General features: G+C 39.5%; 1 protein-coding gene across 1 annotated transcript; it reads left to right on the top strand.

Moving 5' to 3' along the window:
• Window positions 1-362: 362 nt before the first annotated feature.
• mtus2b (microtubule associated tumor suppressor candidate 2b) lies at window positions 363-26,163 on the top strand (the record flags this gene model as incomplete). Its single annotated transcript, XM_079481964.1, has 14 exons — window positions 363-2,120; window positions 2,869-3,076; window positions 3,381-3,584; window positions 7,175-7,312; window positions 7,982-8,077; window positions 12,860-13,059; window positions 20,640-20,706; window positions 21,121-21,335; window positions 23,269-23,374; window positions 23,480-23,553; window positions 23,630-23,728; window positions 24,388-24,507; window positions 24,912-25,009; window positions 25,956-26,163. 14 exons carry the CDS (start codon window positions 363-365, stop codon window positions 26,161-26,163), a joined length of 3,591 nt encoding a protein of 1,196 aa, XP_079338090.1.
• Between the last annotated feature and the right edge of the window lie 411 nt (window positions 26,164-26,574).

Genomic DNA, 26,574 nt, shown 5'->3' with positions numbered 1-26,574 from the left:
TGGGCTCGGGAAAGGACCTCGAGCTGGGATTCGAACTCAGGTCGCCCGGAGCGCAACAGCGCTATATGTTGGAGAACTAACCACAGGGCCATCGGCTCCGACGTTGTAGTTTTTTTGTGGTACACCATAATAACTTTGCTCTAATTATACCAAGAGATTTCTTAATGTATTTGTATTGTTTTCTTTTGACAGGTTGAAAACAACCCCTGATGTCATCTACTGAAGAATATCTCAACCAAAATTGCAAAATATGCCAATACTTGCTGAAGCTTTAAGCTTAAAAGCTGAAACCGCTCCAGACCTCAACGGAGGACCAACAAGACTGTACATGAGAGCGTAAGAACAAAGAACCCTCTAGAAATATGAGTGTGAATGAAGAACATGTCAGGTCTTTTGGGACCAGCAATGAAGAATGCTGTAGGGAAGCCAGAAACAACAACAGACATGTCGAGAAATCCCTGGATGGAGATGCTAATGCTAATGAAATCCAGAAGGTGGATGGAGGAACTTTGGAGGTTGTTGGCACCTTGTCTTCTACGGGATATCTTGCAGGGGAACAGGTGAAGATGGTTATCCAGTCCACGGATTCCCCATGTGATGACCCCGAGCTGGCTGAATTTGAGATGCTGGAGAGTCAAGAACTAGAGGATGAGGATGAGAACACCATTCCTAAAGATGTCAAGATGGGCCCCTTATCCAAAACAAATCCTGAAACAAATGAGCAAGATTCCACTGTTTGCCTTCATTCTACAAGCAAAGAAATTGTGACCAGCATAGATCAGACAGAGGTTAATTTAGAGAATGATGTTTTTGAGTCTTGCTTCTCCACAATGTCCAGTCTCGGAGAGAGTTTTGCTAGTGCCCAAGACCACATCAGTCGGACCCAGAGCTCCACTTCATGGCATGCTTCCTCAGGACCGTACCGAACTCTGTCTGAGGACCTTACCCTTGCCTCACAATCATGTTTGTCTGAGAAAAGTCGAAGCTCCCAACACACAGATGCCATGCATCATCAACCAGGAAAAAATTCAACGCACATTGGAAATGTTGATCTTAATCTCAACTCTACCACTTTGCCAGAGGAACCTCTTTTAGAAGCACAAGAATATCAACCAGCTACAGATTTTATTACATGCGAGAGACAGTTGACAGATGATGTATGTAGCATTGTAAGGATCAAAAAGGTCCGAAATGAATCAGGAAGTGCCGACCAGGACAATGCAGAAGAATCTAGAGTTCCTGTTATGACAGAAGACAAGGATTCAAACTTGAATGCTGGGACGAATTCTTGCCATCCTGTGATCCCAGACGACAGATCTTCTTGTGACAGAAAGTACTCCCATGATTTTATTGATGATTTGAAGACTAAATTTGAATCCTTTGATGGGGAATCTTCTGATATGAATCTAAATCCCTCACAACCAACCAACTCTGGTGGTTCTGAACCTCAACCGTACAAGAAACAAGCATCTTTTGAAAAAACGCGAAGTTCATCCAGTTTGGAAAGGAGGAAGCCCTGGGGCAGCCCGTCTCGCCACGAGACACCTCAGTCCCCTAAACCCACAAGTTCACCTAGAAAACAGCCACCAGCATCACCAGCCAGAACTATCAGCACAAGCGAGTCAAGTCAAGAACGCAGTGACACTTTACAAAAGGAAATCAGCAGTCTTAGGCAACCAAGTAAAAGCTTTCTCGGTAGTAGTAGTAGCATCCCAAAACCTTCCCTTCCTCAACAACCCAGAACAGATCCTCTCAAGTCCTCTCCACCCCAGAAGCCCAAAAACGTCAGACCAAAAATCATCACCTATGTCCGCAAGAACCCTCAGGCAAAGCCAACGTCTGACAGTCCTTATGAAGTATCCACACTACCGCCCAGACTTACACCATACACCAGCTCTCCAGCCCCAAAGAAGCAAAAGCCTGAGAGTCCCAGAAGTTCACCCGTGTTGAGTTCCTCGAATATTATTTATGATAAGTTTCGGCATGACACACAGAGGTCGGAGTACTACTCCCCTCCAGGAGTATCTGCAATCAGACCACCTAGTCACAATGTCTCACATAAACTGGTTGGCAAATCCGACAGTTTCCATGGCGAGCTTGCAGATGAATCCTTACATGAGGTAGGTATTTCAAGGCAATGCAAGTTTATTAATAAAGCACATTTCATACACAATGGTAATTCAAAGTGCCTACATAAAACAATAATCATATCAAGTAATTACAATCATAACAAGGAATTGTAAAACTGAAAAACATTTTTTAACATGAATTAATACAGTTAAGAATAAAATGATTATACATAAAATTCAGCGCAGTCAGTTCCTACATAGCACACTGCTCATTCAGTAAATGCACAGCTTAACAGATGAGTTCTGAGTCTGGATTTAAATGTTGCTAATATTTTTGCACATCTTATCTCATCTGGAAGCTAATTCCATCTACGGGCGGCCTAAAAGCTAAAAGTGGATTCTCCTCATTTAGAGTGAACCCTTGGTATATCTTACTGACTTGGTCCTAGTGATCTATGTGGTCTATTTCGGTCCTAGGCCATTTTGTGATGTATAAAAATAAATAAAAGTAATATTTTTGGAAACAAAACATCTAATTCCTGCACGTTTTTGAGACGGTGGTATACTGATTTAGTTACCGCTTTGACTACTGAAACGAAGTTCTGACTCCAGAATCACACCAAGATTCTTGACTTGGTTTAGTTGTTTGACCCCTAGAGCCAAGGTATGCATTCACATTGAGAACTTCATCTTGAACTTCATCTTGAGAAGTTCCTCTTCATCATTTCCGAAGCATTATTGATTCTCTCAGTTTCTTCATTCAATATGTGATAACAAAGTGATGCTTTTCACTGTTTAGGGTGGCAAAGGGGCTCAGCCGAATACCCATGATGGTGCTGGTGTTTTCCGCTTTCCCAGAGCCCTAAGGCCTCAGTTGGGCCTCGGAGCCGTCACAAGACAGCCTGCTGCTAAGAACAGGACGGTATTACCAGGTCAAAGGTCAGCATCACCCCTGAGTTATACGGCTCCAGCTGGTCAGGCTCCAAGCAGTCACCAGGAACCCGCAGGTTGGCACTTAACCTTCACGCCTTAATTCAATTTTAGAAAAACATTCTAAAGCGATCCTAGAAATCCTGCAAGAATGTACACCAACAGAGGTTTATGGCCCTTAAAGTGTTTTTTTTACATTCATCTGAGTACATGACTACTTAACAATCCTAAAAACAAACTTGAGTCATGTGTGTTGGTTTCATGATATTAACAGCTTGAAGTTGTAACTGAATTGACGTTCATGGATTATACAGAACCAGAAGGTAGTTGTGGTTTGTGATCTGTTCATGGGAATAATAAGATATGTCTGCTTTTTAACAGTGGATCAGAAGAGGCTGGCTTCAGGTGTGAGCCCCAAATTTATGCTTCCCAAACCGGGTCAGTCTGGACTGCGTCCCCCCGGCTTCTCACACCTGTCTCCGGCCCGACTGGCTGCCTTTGGATTCATCCGTAGTGCAAGCGTGTCTTCTGTGTCCAGCAACCAATCAAACGACAGCACACACAGTGACCCCTGCCGATCCAGCCGTGAGTCTTATAACACTTCCCATCATAAATCTGCTGTCATTCACATGTGAACATGTTATCCATGCTGGTTTGGGGTTGTGTGTGCGTGCGTGTGTGTCTGTGTGCAATAATATAAACAGTATGTTACTGTAAAATACCTGAGGCTGTTTGGAGTAATTTACGGTTTCAGCATATCCATTTAATTGTTGCCTTACTTTAGATGTGATGCCTGAAGTACACAGGAAGTTTGTGTATTTTGTTTACCAAAAAAGCGGTGGTGCAAGAAGAAAGGGAGCTTTTTTTTGAGGTGTAATTCAATATTGGTCAAACCAATTGAGAAGTGCAATATAGTATGGTGCCGATATCACAGACATTGTTACCTTGATGTTATCTTAAAGCAGTGGAAAATTCCCCCATAATGAAAAGAAAAAACGCAGATGGTATGATTCCCTCAGGGAAAAACGGTCTATAATACCCTGCCTGCAATTCTGATTTGGTGCAAGACAATCTTAATAAAGACAATGAGCTGTCAATGAATATAGAGCTTTTTAGAAAGGATCTGTTGGCCAAGACAAATGTTTCAGCTGATGTTACACTAAATGTTGCCAGACACGCCCACTTCCTGTCGTCAACCGTCGCCGTTGCTCGCTTTTCGCAGGAAGTCACCGGCTCTCCATTGAAATGAATGACATCGCCTCACTTTGTCGGTGGTGGTGTGAACGCACAGTTGGCCTAAACCAGGACTATGCCTTCGTTTATTTAGACTATTTAAGTCATTTTCAGGCAGGTTTTGTCCAAGCTTGTCACAGTTGGTAGGAAATCATTTGCTATTAGCCTGGTTCATAAAATTCCAGAATTTTTAAATTGACATACAAAAATACATTATTTTAAAGTTGATAGCTTGTCAAGATCCATGGTTTATTTCTTGCTATCTATTCAGTGGCAGGTGGTATTAAGAGAAGGCACATTGTCATTTTAAAAAGTATTTTTCGATGTGCATATGCCTCTGCAAACATGAGTCATCAATATTTTGAGCTTCTTTCACAGAGGAGTGTGTGTGCGTGTGTGTGTGTGTGTGTGTGTGTGTGTGCGTGTTTGTGTGTGTGTGTGAGACGAAGCCGCATTTGTCCACAAATTTTGTATTCATTATTTATAACTTGGACGAATGCATACCTACCGGTTTTAGCATATAGAAGTTAGTGAAGTTTGTTCCCTAAATACTCTGATGTTACTGGCCTATAAAACTATCTATAAAACTATAGATGTATTAATCTGATAACATTAATTCACACCATAGAGATTATTACAGTAGTTCAGTGTTAAGCAGACCGTGTAATGCTTGAGCTTCATGCTTTGTAAAACACCAGAATGTGTTCATTTATTTTCACTGCAGTCTTTATCTCAAGACTGCAGATAAACGCTGACTCAGTAGTGCTGACTGTAATGTATATTGTCTGAGACTGTCTCTGGATTTATAGCTTCCGTCGTACTGTTCAGTGCGGGTGTGTTATAAAACTATGCACAAAATGATAGTACCCCATTATGTCATCGGCAGATGCCCTGACATGTTGGATTCTATAGTGGGGACACATTTGTCTCTCGGCTCGGACAGCTGAGGGGTCAACAGTGGCGCCTTCGCCTCTCAATTTTATATCCTCTGCTAAAAAGCCAAAGACTCATCTGCTTGTTATTTGAATCGGCAGACTTGTGTGTGCATGTTGCATTTTCTAACCGTGTCATGTCGGGCAGATAGAAAATAAAAAACAGCTGTCGACCCCACCCGAGGTGAAGTCCACATCCAGGCCACTGTGGCTTTATGTCACTCTCACTATATGTACTATGTGGGAGCGGGGTGAAAGTTTCCTCTATATGACAAGTCCTGTTGGTGTGATTTGCTGAAATGTAACCGTAATTTGCCTTAGGTCCGAGTTCTGTGGCAACTCAGTGGAGTTTTAATATTAGATGAACGTCGTGAAAGCAGATGATGTTTTTTGTTAACTCAAGTCTGGATTTTGGATGCATCAAGACTACACGGAGAGTTGACAGCACAAATGTTTACATTACTGGGATATTTTGTACCTCTTTTCACATTTGTTTTAAAAAGGGACACGGAAAAAAACGATCTGCACCCATGTAAGTTTAAAATCTTTGTAATTTATTCACATCACATTCATTTTTGGGGGTTCAAGATAAGACAATTGTCAAATAAAAAAATATTATATTAAGAGACCATTCCAAATGTTCATTTATTCTGCATTTCTAGATGTATTGCGTCTGTTGAATTTCAACAAAATCAACCCTCAGGAGTGACATAAAGTAACACGAACAACTGACAGCATGACAAGACACATGAAAACTGTGATCAAAATCCAGGTTATCATATAAAAAATGTATTCAACATTTCCTAAATACGTATATAGAAATATTACTGTTGTATGGCTTAAAAATGAGTATGAACTTATGAAAGTATTTGAGGTCTGAAGAGTACAAAGCATCTTTTCTGTTATTTGACCTGTTTCTTCAGTTTTCATTTTCTGAACATAAATGCAAATAGAAACAACAGCTTTTTATACAATTTGGGATTGTTAGTATAGCTCAGGAAGTACAAAAATGAAAATTTTACCTAAACAAACATCTATAAATAGTACATTTTAAAATCATGAGAACAAATTTTAAAAAGGTCTCTTATTTTTTTCCGCGGCTGTATATACAGTATTTTAATCTGACACATTGTCGTCATTTACATTTGAATGGACTTTAAACTTACAGTAAACGTGATTTTTGAGTGATAAATACAAACAAATCATTCACTTAAGAACTTACCCATTGCCCTTTAGCTAAAATGATGAGTAGTCACAATTATTAGTAAACTGTTTTACTGGAAAAGTAAAATTACATCATTGTAGCAAATATAAAGAATAATGAACACAATTGCATCTTTTGTTCACGTCAGAACTCATTTACATCAAACATTGAAACCTCAAACAATTTCATAATGCATTATAAATAATGCACATGTCCATTGTGTGTCAGTTCTGCTGTCTGACATATTCTGACAGGACCGCCACATGACATTAACCTGGTGTTGCCCATCATCTCCTGCTGAGATCTGACATTTGTAGAATGTTGCTTTCTGGGTTTTATATTTGTGTTACAGTTTCTCCTTTTGTCAAACGAAAATGTTTGCTGCACTTCTAAACTTTCGTCTTTAATAGTAATGTTTGATATATGTAATGCAATGCAACACAATGTAATAAATATAATATAATATAATATACCCAATCGTTGGAATAACACTTTTAAGATGCAGAATGTGTGTTAGAGAAGTGCATCAGCATTTTTAAGACCGCTATTGATTCAGGAGAGTTCAAACTTCCACAATTGGCCAGATATGCGTATTTGGCACTTATGTGAACAGTTTTTCAAAGTAATTTCAAGCATTTCTTTCTGCCGGATATGCTAAAAGTTAATTCGGGAAAATTGCTAAAAAATGAAATTTTGTTCTGTCCCTGCACACAGAAGAATGATACAGACATAAGAGGATAACAAAAGGGAGAAATGCCTCCAAGAAAGTCTGCATCATCCTAAGCATCTTGTTTTCTCCTCCACAGGTCCAAACAGTGGTAGTGAAGAGACCCTCCTCTCTCGTTCACCTCTCCCCTCCACCGAGAGCAGCAGTCCTTACCGCAGCAGCCCCCCGCCCCCCTCCCGCCGCTCTCTGCTCCCGCCCCCTCGCGGCTCCCCCGTGGGTGAGTGACGGCACCGCACTTCATTTGATCCCTGATGTTGTGTTGATGCTTTAATGTGATTAGCACATGTTTTTCTAATTATCATACACTTAGTTGCCTGATGTTTTTCTCTGACAGTGAAGGAATTAAATAACATACAGCCACATGGATGAATAGAATAGATATTTAGCATTTGCATACAAAGAAGATCATTAATGTTTTCTTTTTTTGCATCCGTTTAATATTATATCTTATTGTGTGGAATGTGCAAACCTAACAGTTATGGATGAAGTCCACGCTTTGCTTATTTGGAGCCATGTGTTTTTTTCTAATGCTAAGAATTCTTGCTATTCATTAACATTAAGCATAAGTTCATGTTTTTTGGTAATGTTCAACAAATGTGGATGTCTCTATTTTTGCAGAAGAAAGAATTTGCATTTGTGGTGAACTGTTTCCTTAATGCCACTGTTAAATCTCTGGGAATGGATAGCAAGAAATAGTACACAAAGTGCGCTAGTGGGCATGTTTTACACTAGCATTAACCTACTGTTTTCAAAAGCAAGAACATTTTTATGTGCTTACATATTACATAACAGTTCTTTAAATACTGGATTAGTAAATGTGTTTGTATGTTATTAGTTATCACGTGTTATAGCGGCACACATGAATGTATGTTTATTTCTCATTTAGCCTCTAGAAAAGACTTTCACAGAGATGAAATCACACGTCCCGTTGTTTCGTCTCCAAAGAGGTTTGCTGTGATTTCCCCCAAGCCTCAGTCCCCTGGTAAGTGTGTGTGTGCGTGCGTGCGTGTGTGTGTGTGCGAGTGATGTCTTTTTCTGCCCCGCCGCTGCCCCTCTCCCACTGTCATTATCCAGACCTCATTAACCGGGTTGAGGCCGCTGGTGGTTGTCATAGCAACACTGTGATGGCTAAAGACTTCCAGTAGGAAATCTGCTAGTTATTCTCCCTGCCAACCCTTCAAAACTAATGGATGATTAAATGACCTCAAGATTTCAATAAGAATATTAATGGGAAAAGTCTAGTCAGTTTTGTAATTATATCTGAAATACACAAATCAAAATAATGTTTGTATAAAGAGAATACAAAAAAAAGAGCCATATAGAAATAACAGTGCAAAAATAAGGATTTGAAGAGAACATGATATTTAATGCTACACATACGACAGAATTACTGATACTGTTATCATGTAGTGTTCTCATCAATGAACATTCAGTTTAATGGGATGAAGAAGTAAGTAATTCCTACTGAATGTCTGATCTGAACATTATTTGATGGCACACAGCTGTAAATGTCATAATTTCAATAAAGTACAGTAGCCTGGATGAAACATGAAGCATAAAGAACATCCACTGTAGTTTAAAATAACATAGTTCACAACAAAATCAAAAGGACCAAAACTCATAGAACAGTAGACTACATACCTTGAGGTGGGGCGAGAGGGGACGAAAGTACAATTTTTCAGGGAAAAAAGATATGTTTTCAGAAAGAGATATATTTTTGCTGTGGTCCGTAACTTACAAGTGTGGTCTAGCAATTCCAGGTGGTATTTTGTTCAAATGATGAATATGACTTTTGTATAATTTCAACGTCAATGCCAAATGTCAATTTTATAAAACGTTTTAACACTATGAACAATATGAAAATGAAATTAAATCAGCATAATCTAATTACATTAGCAAAGGGAAAAAGTGTTACTTTCGACCCAACATTTAAACCTGATTTACTTTAATAATGAAAAACTCTTAACAAACTTCAGGCTGTGTTACAGCACTGAATCACCTGTATAATAATCATTACTGAGATGAGAATAAAAGCACAGCCTTAGAAATGTACTATCCCTACTAGAAAACATTTTGTCCCCCCTCTCCCCTACTTTTTCATGATGCATTTTCTTTAACAAATGTGACCCTGGACCACAAAACTACGGTGCAAAACAAAACAACAAATCGCAAAATTAAAAGCAAATCTAAAAGCAAAATAAAAACCCCAAAATCAAAATGACAAATTCGGGAAACAAAACAACAAATCAGTCAAACCAGAAAAGGTAGGTATTTTGTTGAAATGGGATAGGTACTGCTGATTGGACGAAACTCCTGTCAATCAAGATATCCAGGCCGCTCGATGTTACTATGAGAAAGGACATGCATATATGATACAGCACAGATTCATTGATTCAGGTTCAAAAGCCACATTTTGTTCTCATCTTGCATTAGGAGTAGATGCGTGTCTGTTTCACCCTGCGTGCATGCGCGGCGCGAGCCCTGAGCAGCACGCATAGCGCAGCTGAAAGGTTACTGCCTGTGTACCATCCTTGATCATCTTCCCCTCAGAAGATACATACAATATAAGCTATTACAGTTTTTCTCAATTGTTTACACACAAATATTGGTACTTGAGACACAATGACCACAACATGTAACTCATTCACCAACCCCCTGAACCAATTCTGCTAAACTACAAGCACAATTCCTGCTTTACACTCAAATTGCAGTTCTAAAACACACTTTTTTCATAACACTTCACACAATTCTCTGCATTTGGCACAATTTTCGGGCAGAAAAATCTCTTGTTTTCACAAGGAACACACTGCCATTCAAATATGAACACAGACTCATCACATGTGTAAACACCTGTCACAAACGCGTAAACCCCTTCTCCAAGCTATGGAAGACGCATGTGGAGATATAGCAGCTGATGCTTTTCATGGCTGGACTGAAAAACATTGCTTGTGATGTGGATGAGGTGCTGTGGCCAGACCCAAACCCAAGAGAAGATGCAGCATAGTTTTTTTACTGTAACTGTATACATCTATATCTCTACACAATCTTCTGTTGTTTTGTATGTGCACCACTGTATGTGCAACTTTGCGTTGGTTGGGATTTACACTGCACATAAAATAAAATATATTTGTTATCGTGTATTTGTGTGTTCTGACTTTAAAACTATTTTATATATATATATATATATATATATATATATATATATATATATATATATATACTAAAAATATTTTACAACACACTTATGTATGTACTGTCTGTATAAGTGTAACACTGAACCACATATAGAGCAAAGTCATTATGATGAATGGAGAAGTGTTTTCCATTCATTATAGTGTTTTATATAGACCACATCAGTGTTCAACTGGTTCATATAAATGTCTATTCATATGATGGTTTGTGTGTGTCATTTGAAAACAAAATACCATTTTGAGAAGAAAGAACATTGTTTTGAATGTGAAGTTTCATTTTGCAGGAGAATTGAGGGGTTTTGCCCATTGTGTGTGTGTTTTTTGATTTGTGTGTAGAGTTCTACTGAGAATATGAGGCATGCTTTCAGAAAATGTGTGTAAACAATTGAGAAAAACTGTAACATGATATGTACTTTAAGCTGTTATGGTGAGAGAGTTTTTTCCGCTTATAAATATTAACATAAGCCTGGATATCTTGATTGACTGGAGTTTCATCCAATCAGCAGTAGCTATCCAATTCCAACAAAGTACCTGCCTTAAACGGTTGACTGATTTGTCCGTGTATATTCTGACTTGTCGATGTGGTTTCTGACTTTTTATTTAGTTTTCCGAATTGTTGTTGTGTTTTAAGATTTGCTATTCTGTTTTTAGATTTGATATCGCGTTTTCAGATGTGTCATTTTGATTTTGTATTTTGCTTCTAGATTTGTTTCTAGTTCTGCAACTTGTTGTTTTGTTTTGCACTAAAGCCAGTCTTAAGGGGCCCTTTTTTGAAATTGATATTTATACATCAATTTGGAAAGCTTTTTTATATAACCGCTGTAATGACATTGTGGAGAGATGATCCCAAAAGCTACACCAAACTTGAGTGAGTATTCCCAAAGAGCGGGCAGGAACGAGCAAAGTTTGCATTTTTTTCAAAAGTTTGCTGCATCCACTCACAAAAATAAAGTTTTGATATATTTTGATATATTTTATGATTTTTGGCATAATAGATATTTGGCATTTTTACCCATACAATATTTTGTTGGCTATTGTTTAGAAACGCAATGGTGAGAAAACATTCTGCTTGGTACGTTTTTCGTCTTTAAACCAAAATGTATAAATTGCAAACATCTAAATACAAAGAAATTCTGATACACCAACTGTACGCTCCAGTACATTGTTGTATTCTTCTTCATTTGCTTTTTGTTTAGTTCATAAATACGTTTGTGTCGTTGGCTATTTTACACATTACATAACGTTTTCAACCAAAAAAGCACAGCAAATAATGGCATCTTGTTCAAAAATGGTCACAAAATCTTAATTAATGAACAATAACTACTGTATATCTAACAATATTTTCACAATCTAACATATATCTAACAATATTTAATAAGCTGTTCTGTATTTAAACTGCAAAATTGCATGTTGTCTAGCTAAGGCATTTATTAATTTAATAATTTTATCAGCCCACCCTCTAAACTGTTACAGTTTTTCTCGATTGTTTACACACAAATATTGGTACTTGAGACACAATGACCACAACATGTAACTCATTCACTAACCCCCTGAACCAATTCTGCTAAACTACAAGCACAATTCCTGCTTTACACTCACATTGCAGATCTAAAACACACTTTTTTCAAAACACTACACACAATTCTCTGCATTTGGCACAATTTTCAGGCAGAAAAATCTCTTGTTTTCACAAGGAACACACTGCCATTCAAATATGAACACTGACTCATCACATGTGTAAACACCTGTCACAAATGTGTAAACCCCTTCTCCAAGCTATGGAAGACACATGTGGAGATATAGCAGCTGATGCTTTTCATGGCTGGACTGAAAAACATTGCTTGTGATGTGGATGAGTTGCTGTGGCCAGACCCAAACCGAAGAGAAGATGCAGCATAGTTTTTTTACTGTAACTGTATACAGTAAATTCTTCTGTTGTTTTGTATGTAGACCACTGTATGTGCCACTTTGCGTTGGTTGGGATGTACACTGCACATATATATATAAAATATATTTGTTATCGTGTATTTGTGTGTTCTGACTATAAAATCTATTATATATATATATATATATATATATAAAATATTTTACAACACACTTATATATGTACTGTCTGTAGTAAGTGTAACACTGAACCATATAAAGAGCAAAGTCATTATGATGAATGGAGAAGTGTTTTCCATTCATCATAGTGTTTTATATAGAGCACATCAGTGTTCAACTGGTTCTTATAAATGTTTATTCATACGATGGTTTGTGTGTGTCATTTGAAAACAAAATACCATTTTGAGAAGAAAGAACATTGTTTTGAATGTGAAGTTTCATTTTGCAGGAGAATTGAGGGGTTTTGCCAATTGTGTTTGTGTTTTTTGATTTGTGTGTAGAGTTCTGAGAGTATGAGGCATGCTTTCAGAAAATGTGTGTAAACAATTGAGAAAAACTGTAAGCACCCCCAAGAAAAACGTCCTGGCGCCGCCCCTGTTTGTTATACAGTTTTTACCCACCCAGTTTCTAAAAAAGATTTGTGTACCAAACAGAGGAAAATCTTAGTTGTTTATGTGTCATTCTTGCAGTGCGTCAGAAGTCATGTGTGGCTCGTCTGGGTGGGCGAGTGGAGGGTGTAGATGCTGAGAGGGAACGGCTGGTGGTGCAGAAGCTGAGAGAGAGGTGCGAGGATCAAGCCAAGCAGCTGATCTACCTGCAGGATGAGCTCAGAAAGTCCTCACGGTGTCTGGATGTGTTTACCATCACTACACAACACTTCTGCCAGAAGGTATTGTGCCAAAAAATATGATACCGTAACAGCTGTAGAATCCCACACAAGAATGTGTGTGTTTGTGGCTTTGAGCAGCCTACACTGCAGTTTATTTCAGGAATCTTCGTGTGCAGGTTTAAGTCATTATAACTGAAAGGGGTTGATATGGGTTTTTTTATGAATTGATTGCACAAACACTTTTAATCCACAGGACAGGTGTCAAGGTCAATTTCAGTGGATGTATGAAGCTCATGTAGGTGTCCTAGCAGAGTAACCACAATGCCGTTATGTTTATTACGGACACCATCAAATTTACAAATACACACAAAATATTGTGTAGACTCAACAAAAAAAACTTTTGCACAATTGAGTTGTGACAACTTCTAACAAAATTAAATTCATCCAACAAACTACTTTGGGTCAGACAGATTAGTTTTTTCTCTTTGATGAAATGTATTTAAAGTAACACCAACATAAAGAATTGTTGTTCATTATTGAAACTATTAAGTTGTTCCGACTTAAAAAAATGGATTTAATCAAGGACGCTGGTTGCACACTTTTTTTATTTTTAAATCTCAATATACAAAATTCTCAATAACAATTAAAAGCACGAGCGGATTTGCTGATCCTCCAATGAGATGCATTTTGAATGAAACAGCATTTACGCTCATTTTCTTTTAACCCAACCACAGCGCAGACAAATGCTCTACAGATTCAGGACAATGGTAACCTCTTAAAACCACTAACATAACCGAAACCCTTTCAAATGCCAAGAAAATAGAATATTAAACATTATCAAGTCTCACACTGTTCTCATCTTGATAAAACTCCATAATATAACACTGTACTTCTACATTAACTCGATGGGAAATAGAGATCCTCAGCAACGCTATACTTTGATACAACAAGCATCAGTCATGTAACCTCAACTGTTACTGCAACTTAAATATTGTCTTAAACACAAACACAAATATTATGTGTACAATATTACAAAAGGCATTATTAATATAATTTCATAAATGTTTTACTTGCACCGATGCATTAAAATAGGGTTCGCAACTAGATGCCATGAGCTATTTTTTAGAGTATACTTTTTGTTTTTAAAAACAGTATATTTGGTGTTTTATTGTTTGAAACTTTGGTTTTGTTCTTTGTTTGAAAATGTATGGTGGTACTATACTATCCAGGGGTGTAGGAATGCAAAATATCTTTGCAAAATATAGTTTTTGTGGTAAAAATTTGGTTGTACAAATGGCAACACAAGCAAAACATAAATAAATTATCTTGCAAAGCTTACAATTGATTTCAATATTGTAGTAGTGTTGTCTAGGTAGGCAGTGATAATATGACTGAGTGGTATATATATTGCTTGATGTAATGAATGTCAGGTCACATGATTGCTGATGAGAAAGGGACTGAATCTCTTTCCTGTGCTTGTCTCTTACCTCACACATCTCATCCTTAGTCATTTGTTGAACATTAATTACTAAGAAGGTCAGCTTGGAGCAATATGCTTTGATTATGAGCACACGGGTCAAAGGGCATAAGTTGTGTCATGAGTCTGCCTTCATGTCATGTCTATTCTTGGTCTTGAGGCAGATTCATGACAAAGTCTTGTGTTTTATGTGGAGAGAAACATATTATTGTCAATCAGGACATAATATGCGTTCTCTCCAGTCTCGTCATTGGCCCCGCCCCTCTCGTTCCTAGTATTGCTTTCCTCCTGTGTCTCATTACCCACACCTGCCCATTGTTATCTCCTTTGTTAGTCTCCCTATTTAATGCCCTCTTGTCTAATGTCTTGTGCTCGTTCGTTGTACGTGTTACCTCTGGATGTACTTGTATGCGTTCTTGTTACCGTGTTCCTGAAGCCTATAAAAGTCGAGTCGAGTCGAGTCGAGTCGAGTCGAGTCGAGTCGAGTCGAGTCGAGTCGAGTCGAGTCGAGTCGAGTCGAGTCGAGTCGAGTCGAGTCGAGTCGAGTCGAGTCCAGTCCAGTCCAGTCCAGTCCTGTCCTGTCCTGTCCTGTCCTGTTGAGTGTTTAGTTTTCAGTTGTGGTATTTTGTTAGTAGTGTTTTCCCCATCGAGGGAGTTTATGTTTTGTTCCTGTTTTATTATTTATTAAAGTCTATTTGTTAACCCCTTCATCCCCGTTTCGCTGCCTGCACTTGGGTTCTCCTTCAGTTTCGTGACAAGTTGTTAATGAACAGATCTCAACAAAGTCTCAAACGGATCTCAGATTTGCCAACTCTGAAATCAAATGTCAATATTATTGAAAATCTAAATACGAACTTGTAACGAGCAAGGCGGGACGAGAGCTGTGAGGGAACGGCGTGAGGCCGGTGACGCGAGTGATAATGACTGGTAGCTGCGCGTTGCAGCGGTCTCGCATCTCTCATGGAGGAGCTCCGGGAGCATAAAAGGATGAGCGAAAGCAGTGTACGACGAGAGAGGACTAGGCCTGGATTATATGTCTAATGTGATGTGTTATTATGATTGTGTGGCCGACAGTCGACTGTGAGGTAGCTGCAGTCATTTTGCTTTCGTTTTGTTTGTTTATTATATTAAAAATGGTTGTACGTTCGCTGGTTCCCGCCTCCTTACTTTGAATTTTGCTACATAATTTCTCATCAAATTTACCCAAATCCAGATTATTTTATCTCTAGAATCATTCAATTAACAACTCACACAATTCATGAATTTTAACAATTAAGAAACATCTGAGACTAGTTGATACTTGTTGGAACACAACTCTGAGCAACATCTGAGCAATAGTATTTACCTCTGGGATAGTTTTTGTGTCGCACATTATTTAATCCCTCATTTAGATTATTTTGTGCATCTGATTTGCGGATGATTTGTGTACAAATGTGTGCCTATTCCCGGTGGACACTTGTATCACACAATATATGTGTGTAGTTTGGCATATTGATCCTCCACAAAATCTCCATCATTTACCCCTCCTCCTCCTGTCAGTCCTGCGTGTGCTTGTGTGTGTGGGACAGAGAAGCTTGTGGGGTCGTCTGAAGAATCATCTGTAAAATCGCAGTCTCATGCCGTTCGCTGGTGCTGTTTTAGGTTATGATATTAAACACAGGGTGAGGTAAGGACATTACTGAACGATTTAGCTTTTTCCTCCCCATTCTCTCTCTCTTTCTCTCTCATGCGGTGTGCGTATAGTATTCCCCCGACAGGTTTTTATGAAGCTGTGTTCAGCTCTAGCATGGGCCAGTGTTGCTGTAATGTCTCTCGGTTTCTCTCGCTGTCTACATGCTGTTCAGATACTACGGTAAAGCATCCTGGGTGGGGTGTGAGTGTATGTGTGTATAAAGATGCTCTGTGACTTGTTGCTAAGGTTGAATCAGTACTGGGTTTTATCTCATTTTGCAATCTTTTGTGTACTTTGTTATAAGATGAATGTGTGGGTTGTTCGTGGACACAAACACGTTCTTGTACGGTGAGTGAACACACCCTAACCACTGACACTTGATGGACCAGACCTGATGTCATTCTTATCTTGCATTTCATTTTCATTGACCTCTTATCATATTTCTTTGTGATAAAAAAAATCCATGTGTACGTGCAAAACTCACAACCATATGCAGTGGCATAGGTGTTCTGAGGTAACCGTGGCATTGCTAGGTTGATGCTCAAGTGTCCTTAGTGGTTTTTAGCTCAATGATATGAGATTGCTATGGTGTTCTGTGTTGTTGCTAAGGCATTGCCATGCAGTCATTGGGGTGTTCTGAGTTGTTGCTAAGGCATTACCGTGCAGTGGATGGGGTGTTCTGAGTGGTTGCTAAGGCATTACCGTGCAGTGGATGGGGTGTTCTGAGTTGTTGCTAAGGCATTACCGTGCAGTGGTTGGGGTGTTCGGAGTTGTTGCTAAGGCATTGCCGTGCAGTGGTTGGGGTGTTCGGAGTTGTTGCTAAGGCATTACCGTGCAGTGGTTGGGGTGTTCTGAGTTGTTGCCAAGGCATTACCGTGCAGTGGTTGGGGTGTTCTGAGTTGTTGCTAAGGCATTACCGTGCAGTGGATGGGGTGTTCAGAGTTGTTGCTAAGGCATTACCGTGCAGTGTTTGGGGTGTTCTGAGTTGTTGCTAAGGCATTACCGTGCAGTGGTTGGGGTGTTCGGAGTTGTTGCTAAGGCATTACAGTGCAGTCATTGGGGTGTTCTGAGTGGTTGCTAAGGCATTACCGTGCAGTGGATGGGGTGTTCTGAGTGGTTGCTAAGGCATTACCGTGCAGTGGATGGGGTGTTCTGAGTTGTTGCTAAGGCATTACCGTGCAGTGGTTGGGGTGTTCGGAGTTGTTGCTAAGGCATTGCCGTGCAGTGGTTGGGGTGTTCGGAGTTGTTGCTAAGGCATTACCGTGCAGTGGTTGGGGTGTTCTGAGTTGTTGCTAAGGCATTACCGTGCAGTGGTTGGGGTGTTCTGAGTTGTTGCTAAGGCATTACCGTGCAGTGGATGGGGTGTTCTGAGTTGTTGCTAAGGCATTACCGTGCAGTGGTTGGGGTGTTCTGAGTTGTTGCTAAGGCATTACCGTGCAGTGGTTGGGGTGTTCGGAGTTGTTGCTAAGGCATTACAGTGCAGTCATTGGGGTGTTCTGAGTGGTTGCTAAGGCATTACCGTGCAGTGGATGGGGTGTTCTGAGTTGTTGCTAAGGCATTACCGTGCAGTGGATGGGGTGTTCAGAGTTGTTGCTAAGGCATTACCGTGCAGTCGTTGGGGTGTTCTGAGTTGTTGCTAAGGCATTACCGTGCAGTGGTTGGGGTGTTCGGAGTTGTTGCTAAGGCATTACCGTGCAGTGGATGGGGTGTTCTGAGTTGTTGCTAAGGCATTACCGTGCAGTGGATGGGGTGTTCAGGGTTGTTGCTAAGGCATTACCGTGCAGTCGTTGGGGTGTTCTGAGTTGTTGCTAAGGCATTACCGTGCAGTGGTTGGGGTGTTCGGAGTTGTTGCTAAGGCATTACCGTGCAGTGGTTGGGGTGTTCTGAGTTGTTGCTAAGGCATTACAGTGCAGTGGTTGGGGTGTTCTGAGTGGTTGCTAAGGCATTACCGTGCAGTGGATGGGGTGTTCTGAGTTGTTGCTAAGGCATTACCGTGCAGTGGTTGGGGTGTTCTGAGATGTTGCTAAGGCATTACAGTGCAGTCATTGGGGTGTTCTGAGTGGTTGCTAAGGCATTACCGTGCAGTGGATGGGGTGTTCAGAGTTGTTGCTAAGGCATTACCGTGCAGTGGTTGGGGTGTTCTGAGTTGTTGCTAAGGCATTACAGTGCAGTCGTTGGGGTGTTCTGAGTTGTTGCTAAGGCATTACCGTGCAGTGGATGGGGTGTTCAGAGTTGTTGCTAAGGCATTACCGTGCAGTGGTTGGGGTGTTCTGAGTTGTTGCTAAGGCATTACAGTGCAGTCATTGGGGTGTTCTGAGTGGTTGCTAAGGCATTACCGTGCAGTGGATGGGGTGTTCAGAGTTGTTGCTAAGGCATTACCGTGCAGTGGTTGGGGTGTTCTGAGTTGTTGCTAAGGCATTACAGTGCAGTCGTTGGGGTGTTCTGAGTTGTTGCTAAGGCATTACCGTGCAGTGGATGGGGTGTTCAGAGTTGTTGCTAAGGCATTACCGTGCAGTGGTTGGGGTGTTCTGAGTTGTTGCTAAGGCATTACAGTGCCGTCGTTGGGGTGTTCTGAGTTGTTGCTAAGGCGTTGGGGTGTTCGGAGTTGTTGCTAAGGAATTACAGTGCAGTCGTTGCTAAGCAGGTGTTAGCGTGTTCTGAGTAGGTGCCAGGTCAGGTTTTTAGGATTCTTCACTTGTTATTAGTGAAAGTTATGTTTGAAGGATCTTATGTGTTCAGTGCTATAGGAGTGGTGGGGTGTAAAAGTCTTACACCTTTCAGATTTTTGTTTTGTCCGAGACCGTAAAGGCGGGATTGAGTCCTTGAGACTCCCCTGCTTTTATTAATATAGGCTGTACACAGCAGGAAATGAGAGCAGGTAAGGTTACCGTGGTGAAGATTGGATTTGTGTTGATGGAAAGGAAATCTGATTGGGGGCTATCTGATTGAGGGCTATGATCACACTCTAGGGCATTTATGAGGTCATGGGGTCCTGACCCTGCTGTTTCTTTACAAGGAAGGTGTTAGAAATAAAAAGGTAAAATAAAAGCACAATTTTAAGTACTGGAGCAAAGGTAAAGTATACTTATTAGTATCTTTTTATATTTTAATTTGTTTTAAAAGTGGTTCTTATTCCAAAAAAGTAAGTACTTTATAATTTGCCTTCCCTTAAAAGTGCATGTTGCTTTTATAACATTGCTTGAAACAGCAGCATTTCCATTGAGCAACACACGTGATGTGCAGGTGTGTGACATCAAATTGAGTGGCCATCATGACAATTATTATAAATGCACTCACTATCTAAAATATATACTTTGAACTACCGTACTATTTTTTTTTTTGCCATAGACGATGGATGAAAAACCTTGGACTGGAGTGAGGTACCTGTCTGTGCCATCGTACATCTGTACCATGATACTGCAATATCATTTAGAGATGATGTCTGTACCTGTTATGTTTCTTAAGCATTAAAATGGTGCACTCAGCTGACATTCAGATCTGGGCGGTCTATGCTTCAACACTGCTTCTTTAAACTGCTGAGTCATGCTGTAAAGCTGATGAGATCACCTAATGAACATTAAATAGAGTTGCTGTCATGAAACATGTCAGCTGTGTGTATACAGTATAATTTAACTATTTATTCATAAGACATGTATCATCGGCACGTTGGTTATGTTTGGAATAGACTAGGCCACTTGTAGCACACTGCATACTGTTTGCATTAAACACCACATATATTTTTTATAAACAATAAATATTTTGCTGAGACAGCATTTTATGCAATATACTGTACTTGAAATTGAAAATAGTAATATAATGCTTTTCCAGACATGCCCGGAAACAGGCTGGCTAGACTTGGGTTGGTCTGGTTGGGCAACAATTATTTTAGGAATTATATTTTATTGCATGCATCATTTTATCATTAGTATTTCATGTTTAATGTTTAAAAGCATATTTTCCTACTAGTGTACAAGATATAGACTATTTTATCGGACATGCGCGCCTGGACTGGAGTTAACTTGCGGGCTGTGTTTGGCTAGTGTCTAATAATATCACTATTTATATTTGATTTAATTTATGTTAATATTATTATTTTATTGTATTTTTTGTATTACATAAACGCTTTGTTAAATTTTGTTGTATGTTCATTTCATTAAAGAAACTATTTGTTTAATGGGTCTTGTAGTTTTGACACATTTAAAGAAACTGTATTGTACATTGACAACTAGCGGTTGAGCATGGTATCGCAGTCTAAATAAAAAATATTGGAGAGACAAGTTTAGCCAAGTAACGGTTCTTCTCTGTTTCTTTTGATCGTTATAATCTACAGGTGCTCTATTGTTTCTGAATGTGTACCGGAAGTTAGGAAGTCCACGACTGCACGCATCTTTGAAACCGTCTATACTAGTATACATCATGAAAATGTAGTTTACGTTTTGTTGTTCAGGTCACTTTACCCTATTAATATATGTATACTTTTGTGTGTTTCAGAGCGAGAGTGCTGCAGTGAAGGAGAGGGATTTATCCCTGCAGTTAGCCAGGTTCAGGGATGAAGTGGGTAAGTTATCACAGATCTATGTTATTTACATACGGTAGCACTTTTAAATTACATATATGCATGACCCATATTTTCATGTCATTCATACTTCCTGTCAATTTAATTCTCTTAGTACCCATGCAAAATTAAGGAAAGTATCACTTTTATTATTGCCCCTACTCGGGTTTGGGCCATTCGCAGCCACTCAGCAACCAACAGGAACATGATAGCAACTGCCTGTCAATGCCCTTATAACCACCCAAACTATACACCATAGCAACCACAAAAACACGTTAGCAACAACTAAATGCAAAAACATTGCTTCTGAGAGACTGATAGAAATGGCTGATTAAAATGAATTATCAGGGGAAACTGAAATCGGTTGCAAACATCACACACATCCTAACATGCTTCCTCATATCTCCTCCTCTCCAGCGGTCAATGTTCAGAGGTGGGAGCGTCTGCAGGGTGAGAAGGTTCAGCTGGAGCAGAGTTTTAAGCGGGAGCTGAAGGGACTCCAAGAGGAGCAACAGAAGGAGCTCAAGGCTTTGCAGGAGAGACTGGTAGAGGAGCACAACGCTGAGATACAGCGACTCCGGCAGGAGCAGAGGAACCACCTGGAGCTTCTCCGCACCCAGCACCAGGAACAGGTGAGAGCAGGAAGCATCGGGACGTTCGGTATTAGTCACAACAGAGTGCAGGGTGTGACAATCAGAGAGATCTCCTCAAAAACTCTCAGGAGATACTTAAAGGACTCGTCGGACGAGCACTTACAACAAGTTTGTATGATTTGTTAGGGTCTTCAGGAAATGTCTGGAACATATTTAGCTTGAAAACACTCTATAGCTGTGTAAACAAAACCCTTTTTGCCTCGTCAAAAGCAGCTATGCTCACAAATAATTCGTCCAGAGACAAAAAAATCTGTCACAGCAAACAGCGCATCCTAATGCGCTCACGTTGCGCATGTATGCTTGCCTAAAATCCAGGGAATGCGCACCTGCAGGTCTCACCAGCATTATGTGGATTTTAGTGCTTGTCATTTACAAGTTATAACATTACACACACAACGTAAGAGCATAACTAGTATGCTGTGACCGATTTTTCAGCCTAAGGACGAATGATTTGAGACGTTTAAAACTAAACTAACCACAGTGTTCCCCTTGTTCATTAGCAAAACAAACAGTAAGCATATTAACGCAGCTACACATATTAATGCACATAATGTATTAACATACATACAGCTAAACTCCAAGGGCCAATTTGCCAAATAACATATAAATATATAGTAAGTTTAACACTGGCTTTGAATGTTCTATTTAGCCCGTGACTGACTTAACGCTAGCTACATTCGCTATCATATGCAAACGTTATCCTCCTATACATACGGTACATTTACATCAATTCAGACTGTTGATAGATATTATTTACATCAGCAGCTTTGTCTCGTTCAGTTGGTCTCGATCCCTCTTGAGGAACAACTTTGAAGCTAATCCTGCTTGTACTGTCCCAGGTTGATAAAACACTCCGGCTTGAAATGATTCGCGCAAACAAAGCAGGTTTTTACTTATGGATTTCCACAAAAGATTTAATAAATCTTCTCCTGTCTCTTCCGAGGTTGGGACTCTGTGCAGCGACTACATTGCATGTTGCATGTTGTCCACATGCAACTTTAGCCATGGTGTCACGTGCACCGCTGTCGCTTGTGAAAACGCGGTGGGTGGAATTGTCTAGATTAAGGGGCTCTGTTTTTTTAAATCCTTTTTTACGTCACAACAGGAGCGAAATCTGAATGTCTCGATTTCTCTCATGCTTGCAGGGAAAGGCACACCAAAACAAACTTAATGGGTTCTTGTTTTTCACATTATCTGGGTTACTAGATGCAACGGGGACCCAATTATAGCTCTTAAACACAGAAAAATTGGGGTTTTCATCCGATGAACGTGGACAAGTTTGTTTACATCTCATTTTCTCATTATCATTATGTATAAGCACACGGGTTATTGGACAAAGTTCTTCTTCGCTCAGGGCTGGAAACCATTTGGAAACCTCACGCTAAACGCTAGAATTTTTTATCATAGAAACAACCTACTCGAATAGCATACAATAATCGTGGTAAAACTATTGGGATCTATGTATGGCTTTAGAACATTAATAAAAGAATGTCATTGTGAAGTTTAGCACCTAGAGGTGCTTGAATTAAAAAAATATAAATTTAATTGATAAATGATTGTTTTGGACCAATAGCAACTTTTGTTCTTTATCAACATGTAGTGACTCTGAATTGCTTGTATGTGTTAGCAATAAAGTAAAAGAGGCTGTGCTTTACTGTGAATACATAACCGCTTAAAGGAATAGTTCTGTTATCATCACTCACCCCGAGGTTGTTCCGAATCTGTTTCAATTGCTTTGTTCTGCTAAACACCAAGGAAGAAATTTGATAGAATGTCAGTTACCAAATAGATCTCATCCCCCATTATCTATCGCAAATAAATCACAGCTACAGTATTGACCAATCAGAATCAAGGACTGGAACTAAATGTTTTATTGAAACTGTGTAATCTGACAGCTGTTGTTGGATGTTAGATCGAGGAGATGAGTGAAAGTCATGAGACGGCCCTCACAGAGATGGAAGCGACTCATAGTGCGGCTCTGGCCACTCTACAAGAGGAACATAACAGAACCGTCAAGAGTGAGTCCTGCTAACAAACCAATCCCTCACAATTCCAGATATTAAACTGCCATTATCACCATCATCTGCCATATTTATAATAACAAGTGGTGGTTGTATTGGCAGACCTCAAGATGGCACATGAACAACAGAAGAAATCGATGGAAGAGGAATTTGAGAAGCTTAGACTCTCACTGCAGGTTTGTTGAGTCCAAAACCGCACAACTTTTGTCTTTTAATGGCAGCTGGTGAACGGTGTTTCTGTGCTCTGTTCAGGATCAGGTGGACACATTGACATTTCAGAACCGCTCTCTGAGAGACCGGGCCAAACGTTTTGAAGAAGCTCTACGCAGAAGCACGGATGAACAGATAGTGGTACCGTTTAATACCCTATTTAATGTCTGTGTGGATGAGTGGTGGCCTAAAGGAGACATGGATTAATGCAATTAAAAAATATATATTTAAAGTGTTACAATTTAAATAAAGAGTCATGCAGTGTGTAATGTAAGCAGTCTGCCGCCAAAGTGTAAAGCTGAAAGTGAAGGAATAACAAAGTTATTAGCTTGGGTAAAAAGGAGTCGACTCTGAATCACGCGAACGAGTCGTATGCCGTTCTAATTTCAGTTCGCGTCATATTTGCATCACTGTTTAATGCCCGCATTCGTTCATTTGCGACGCTGTACGTGGAAGACCACGGCAGACAAGAACATCTGACCAATCAGATCAGAGTAGGCTGTCAGAAAGGAGGGGATTAGACAGATAAATCGCCGAAACAAATCATTTGAGAGTCATTCAAGAAGTAAGGTGATAATAACTGCCGATTATTTGAATATGGAAGTGTTTTTACACCTTGTATGTAGGTGAACTTGTTGTTGGACACTCGCTTTTAAGTAGCACCTTAAAAGCACAAAACATTTAATTTAACGTTTAATTATTATATTATTAGACATTTACCTTACATGTTTTTATTTTTGATTAATTAAATTAGTAGTTAAAAATACAAAATTTTCCTAAATGTATTTGTGTATGTACAGGATGCTCTTGCACCCTATCAGCACATCGAAGAGGATCTGAAGAGTCTTAAGGAGGTTCTGGAGATGAAAAATCAACAGATTCACCAACAAGAACTCAAGATTTCAGAGCTTGAAAAACTGGTGAATAAGTTTTACTAGCGAATAAAGTCTGCAGTTTTACTGGCACCTAGTGGTGTTGATGCATGATAAGGCAAAAAAGTCATCTTTCAGTGTAAAATTCAGTTTAAAATTGTGGTTCGTTTGTTAAAAATAATCAAGTATGTCTGTATTTGAGTGTTTGTCATCAAATTTTTTCTATGATATGAAAACCTTTAGATGTATTTGTGGTGAGGAAGGCAGGATGAGAGCCGTGATATATGCGGGACCGGTGCGCGCACAGCTGATTCCAACTATCACTCACACCTTCGGCCCCGCTTCACGGCTCTCGACCCGCCTTCCTCACCACTGTATTTTTATATGAAAACCTTTAGAAGAAAAATGAGTAAACGCTTTATGAGTTTTTAAATTTGTGATGTTTTGCACAGGCCCAAAAAAATGTCATGCTGGAGGAGCGTATTCAGGTGCTACAGCAGCAAAATGAAGATCTGAAGGACAGGATTGACCGCAACCTTGCCATGTCCAGGTCTTTATAAACCATTTCTAAATTACACTATTAATTAAAGATGCAACAGTAGAACTACTGCTCTTAGTGTATGCTCATAGTGTAATGAAAACTGTCTAAATAGAAACAAGGTTTTGCTGTGAAACCAACATTTCCAATGTATTAGTATATAAAGATATTTTTGGTAGTATTGGAATAAAACCAACAACCTTTGTGTTGCTAGCACATGTTGAAGAGAGAATTTAAATAGCTCTAATGCTTATTTAGAATGGCCTTAGATGTGGGCGTATGAAGGGATTTGGGTGGCGTCTTTGGCAAGAAATGGTCTGTCTCTGCAGATCCTTTGATCCTTTCAAGTTGATTGAATTGTCAAGAAAGATAATGAGTTCTTGGCAAATAAGGTATCTGGCTGAGATTACATTTAGAAATATTTTCTTTAAAATTATGTACATATGATGGCTAAGTAGCCAGGGTGAAATGTTTGCCAAGCTTAGGAAGATGATATCCCGATGTCATATGGTAGAATAGACGTCCACTAAAAAGTAAAAAATCTAACTTATCTTTGGTACAAAAATTCATAGAAGGTATTGACTTAGGTCCACGTACAGTTCCCTGTGGAACACCAGCATACCAGTTTGTGGTTGAATATGAAGGGCTGTATCTAATTTCCATTATATTTGTTGGGTTCTGTTCAACAATTATGATGTAAGATATGTGAATTCATAGACTGCCCAGTTTACTTAATCAGGGGAGCATAATTTGATGGTTCACAGGTTCAGGTTACAAATGGAGGTTACCCATTTTTATCTTTCTGATGATTTATATCGTGTAATGTATAATACATGTTATAATGTAGTGATGTTAGATACTACTCTTTAAGAAATGTGTTGCTTTTTTATACTTGGGTCTCTGGGATGCTAAGAGTCTGGGTGGAGGGTTGAGCTGTTTTTGATTTCAATCTTATCAGGCAACTGTCGGAGGAAAATGCAAATCTGCAGGTGAACGTAGAGAAAGAAAGCACTGAGAAGAAGCGGCTGAGTCGCACCAATGAAGAGCTTATGTGGCGTCTGCAGACCGGCGAGTTGAGCCCTCGAATGTCTCCCACCCAGTCGCCCCTCCATCGACCGGCCTCTAGCCCAGGTTCACCCTCCCGAATGCAGACCTTCCCTAGATGAGTCATCTGCCTTTCCACCTCTCGTACTCTCTTTTACACTCTCTTTTTCAATTAAGTTATGTACGGTCTTCAACTCACCTTTCACATCATTCTCATCGGATGAATCAGAACATGCACCACATAAACCAGAGAATGTGGTGACAACATTTTCTTGTTCATCCCACCGCTGACATACCTCAACTCAATGTGGGATTTATTAATCAGTGTTAGCTTATTTGTTGGACAATGCTATTTATATATTTATTCTTACTGAATAGGAATGGAGGTCATATAATAATTACATTAGAGCTGGGTGTATAATGTACAAATATGCCATAATTACAAGTAAGAACATTTTTGGATGCATAGCTTGGTAGTTGGTGTTCTTGGATGTACTACAAAAGTGATCTTGACTTTGCTCTTTAAAAAGTTC

Source organism: Barbatula barbatula (assembly GCF_947034865.1).
Source record: "Barbatula barbatula genome assembly, chromosome: 19".
Classification (NCBI taxonomy): domain Eukaryota; kingdom Metazoa; phylum Chordata; class Actinopteri; order Cypriniformes; family Nemacheilidae; genus Barbatula; species Barbatula barbatula.
This window is presented reverse-complemented; position numbering and strand designations above follow the sequence as displayed.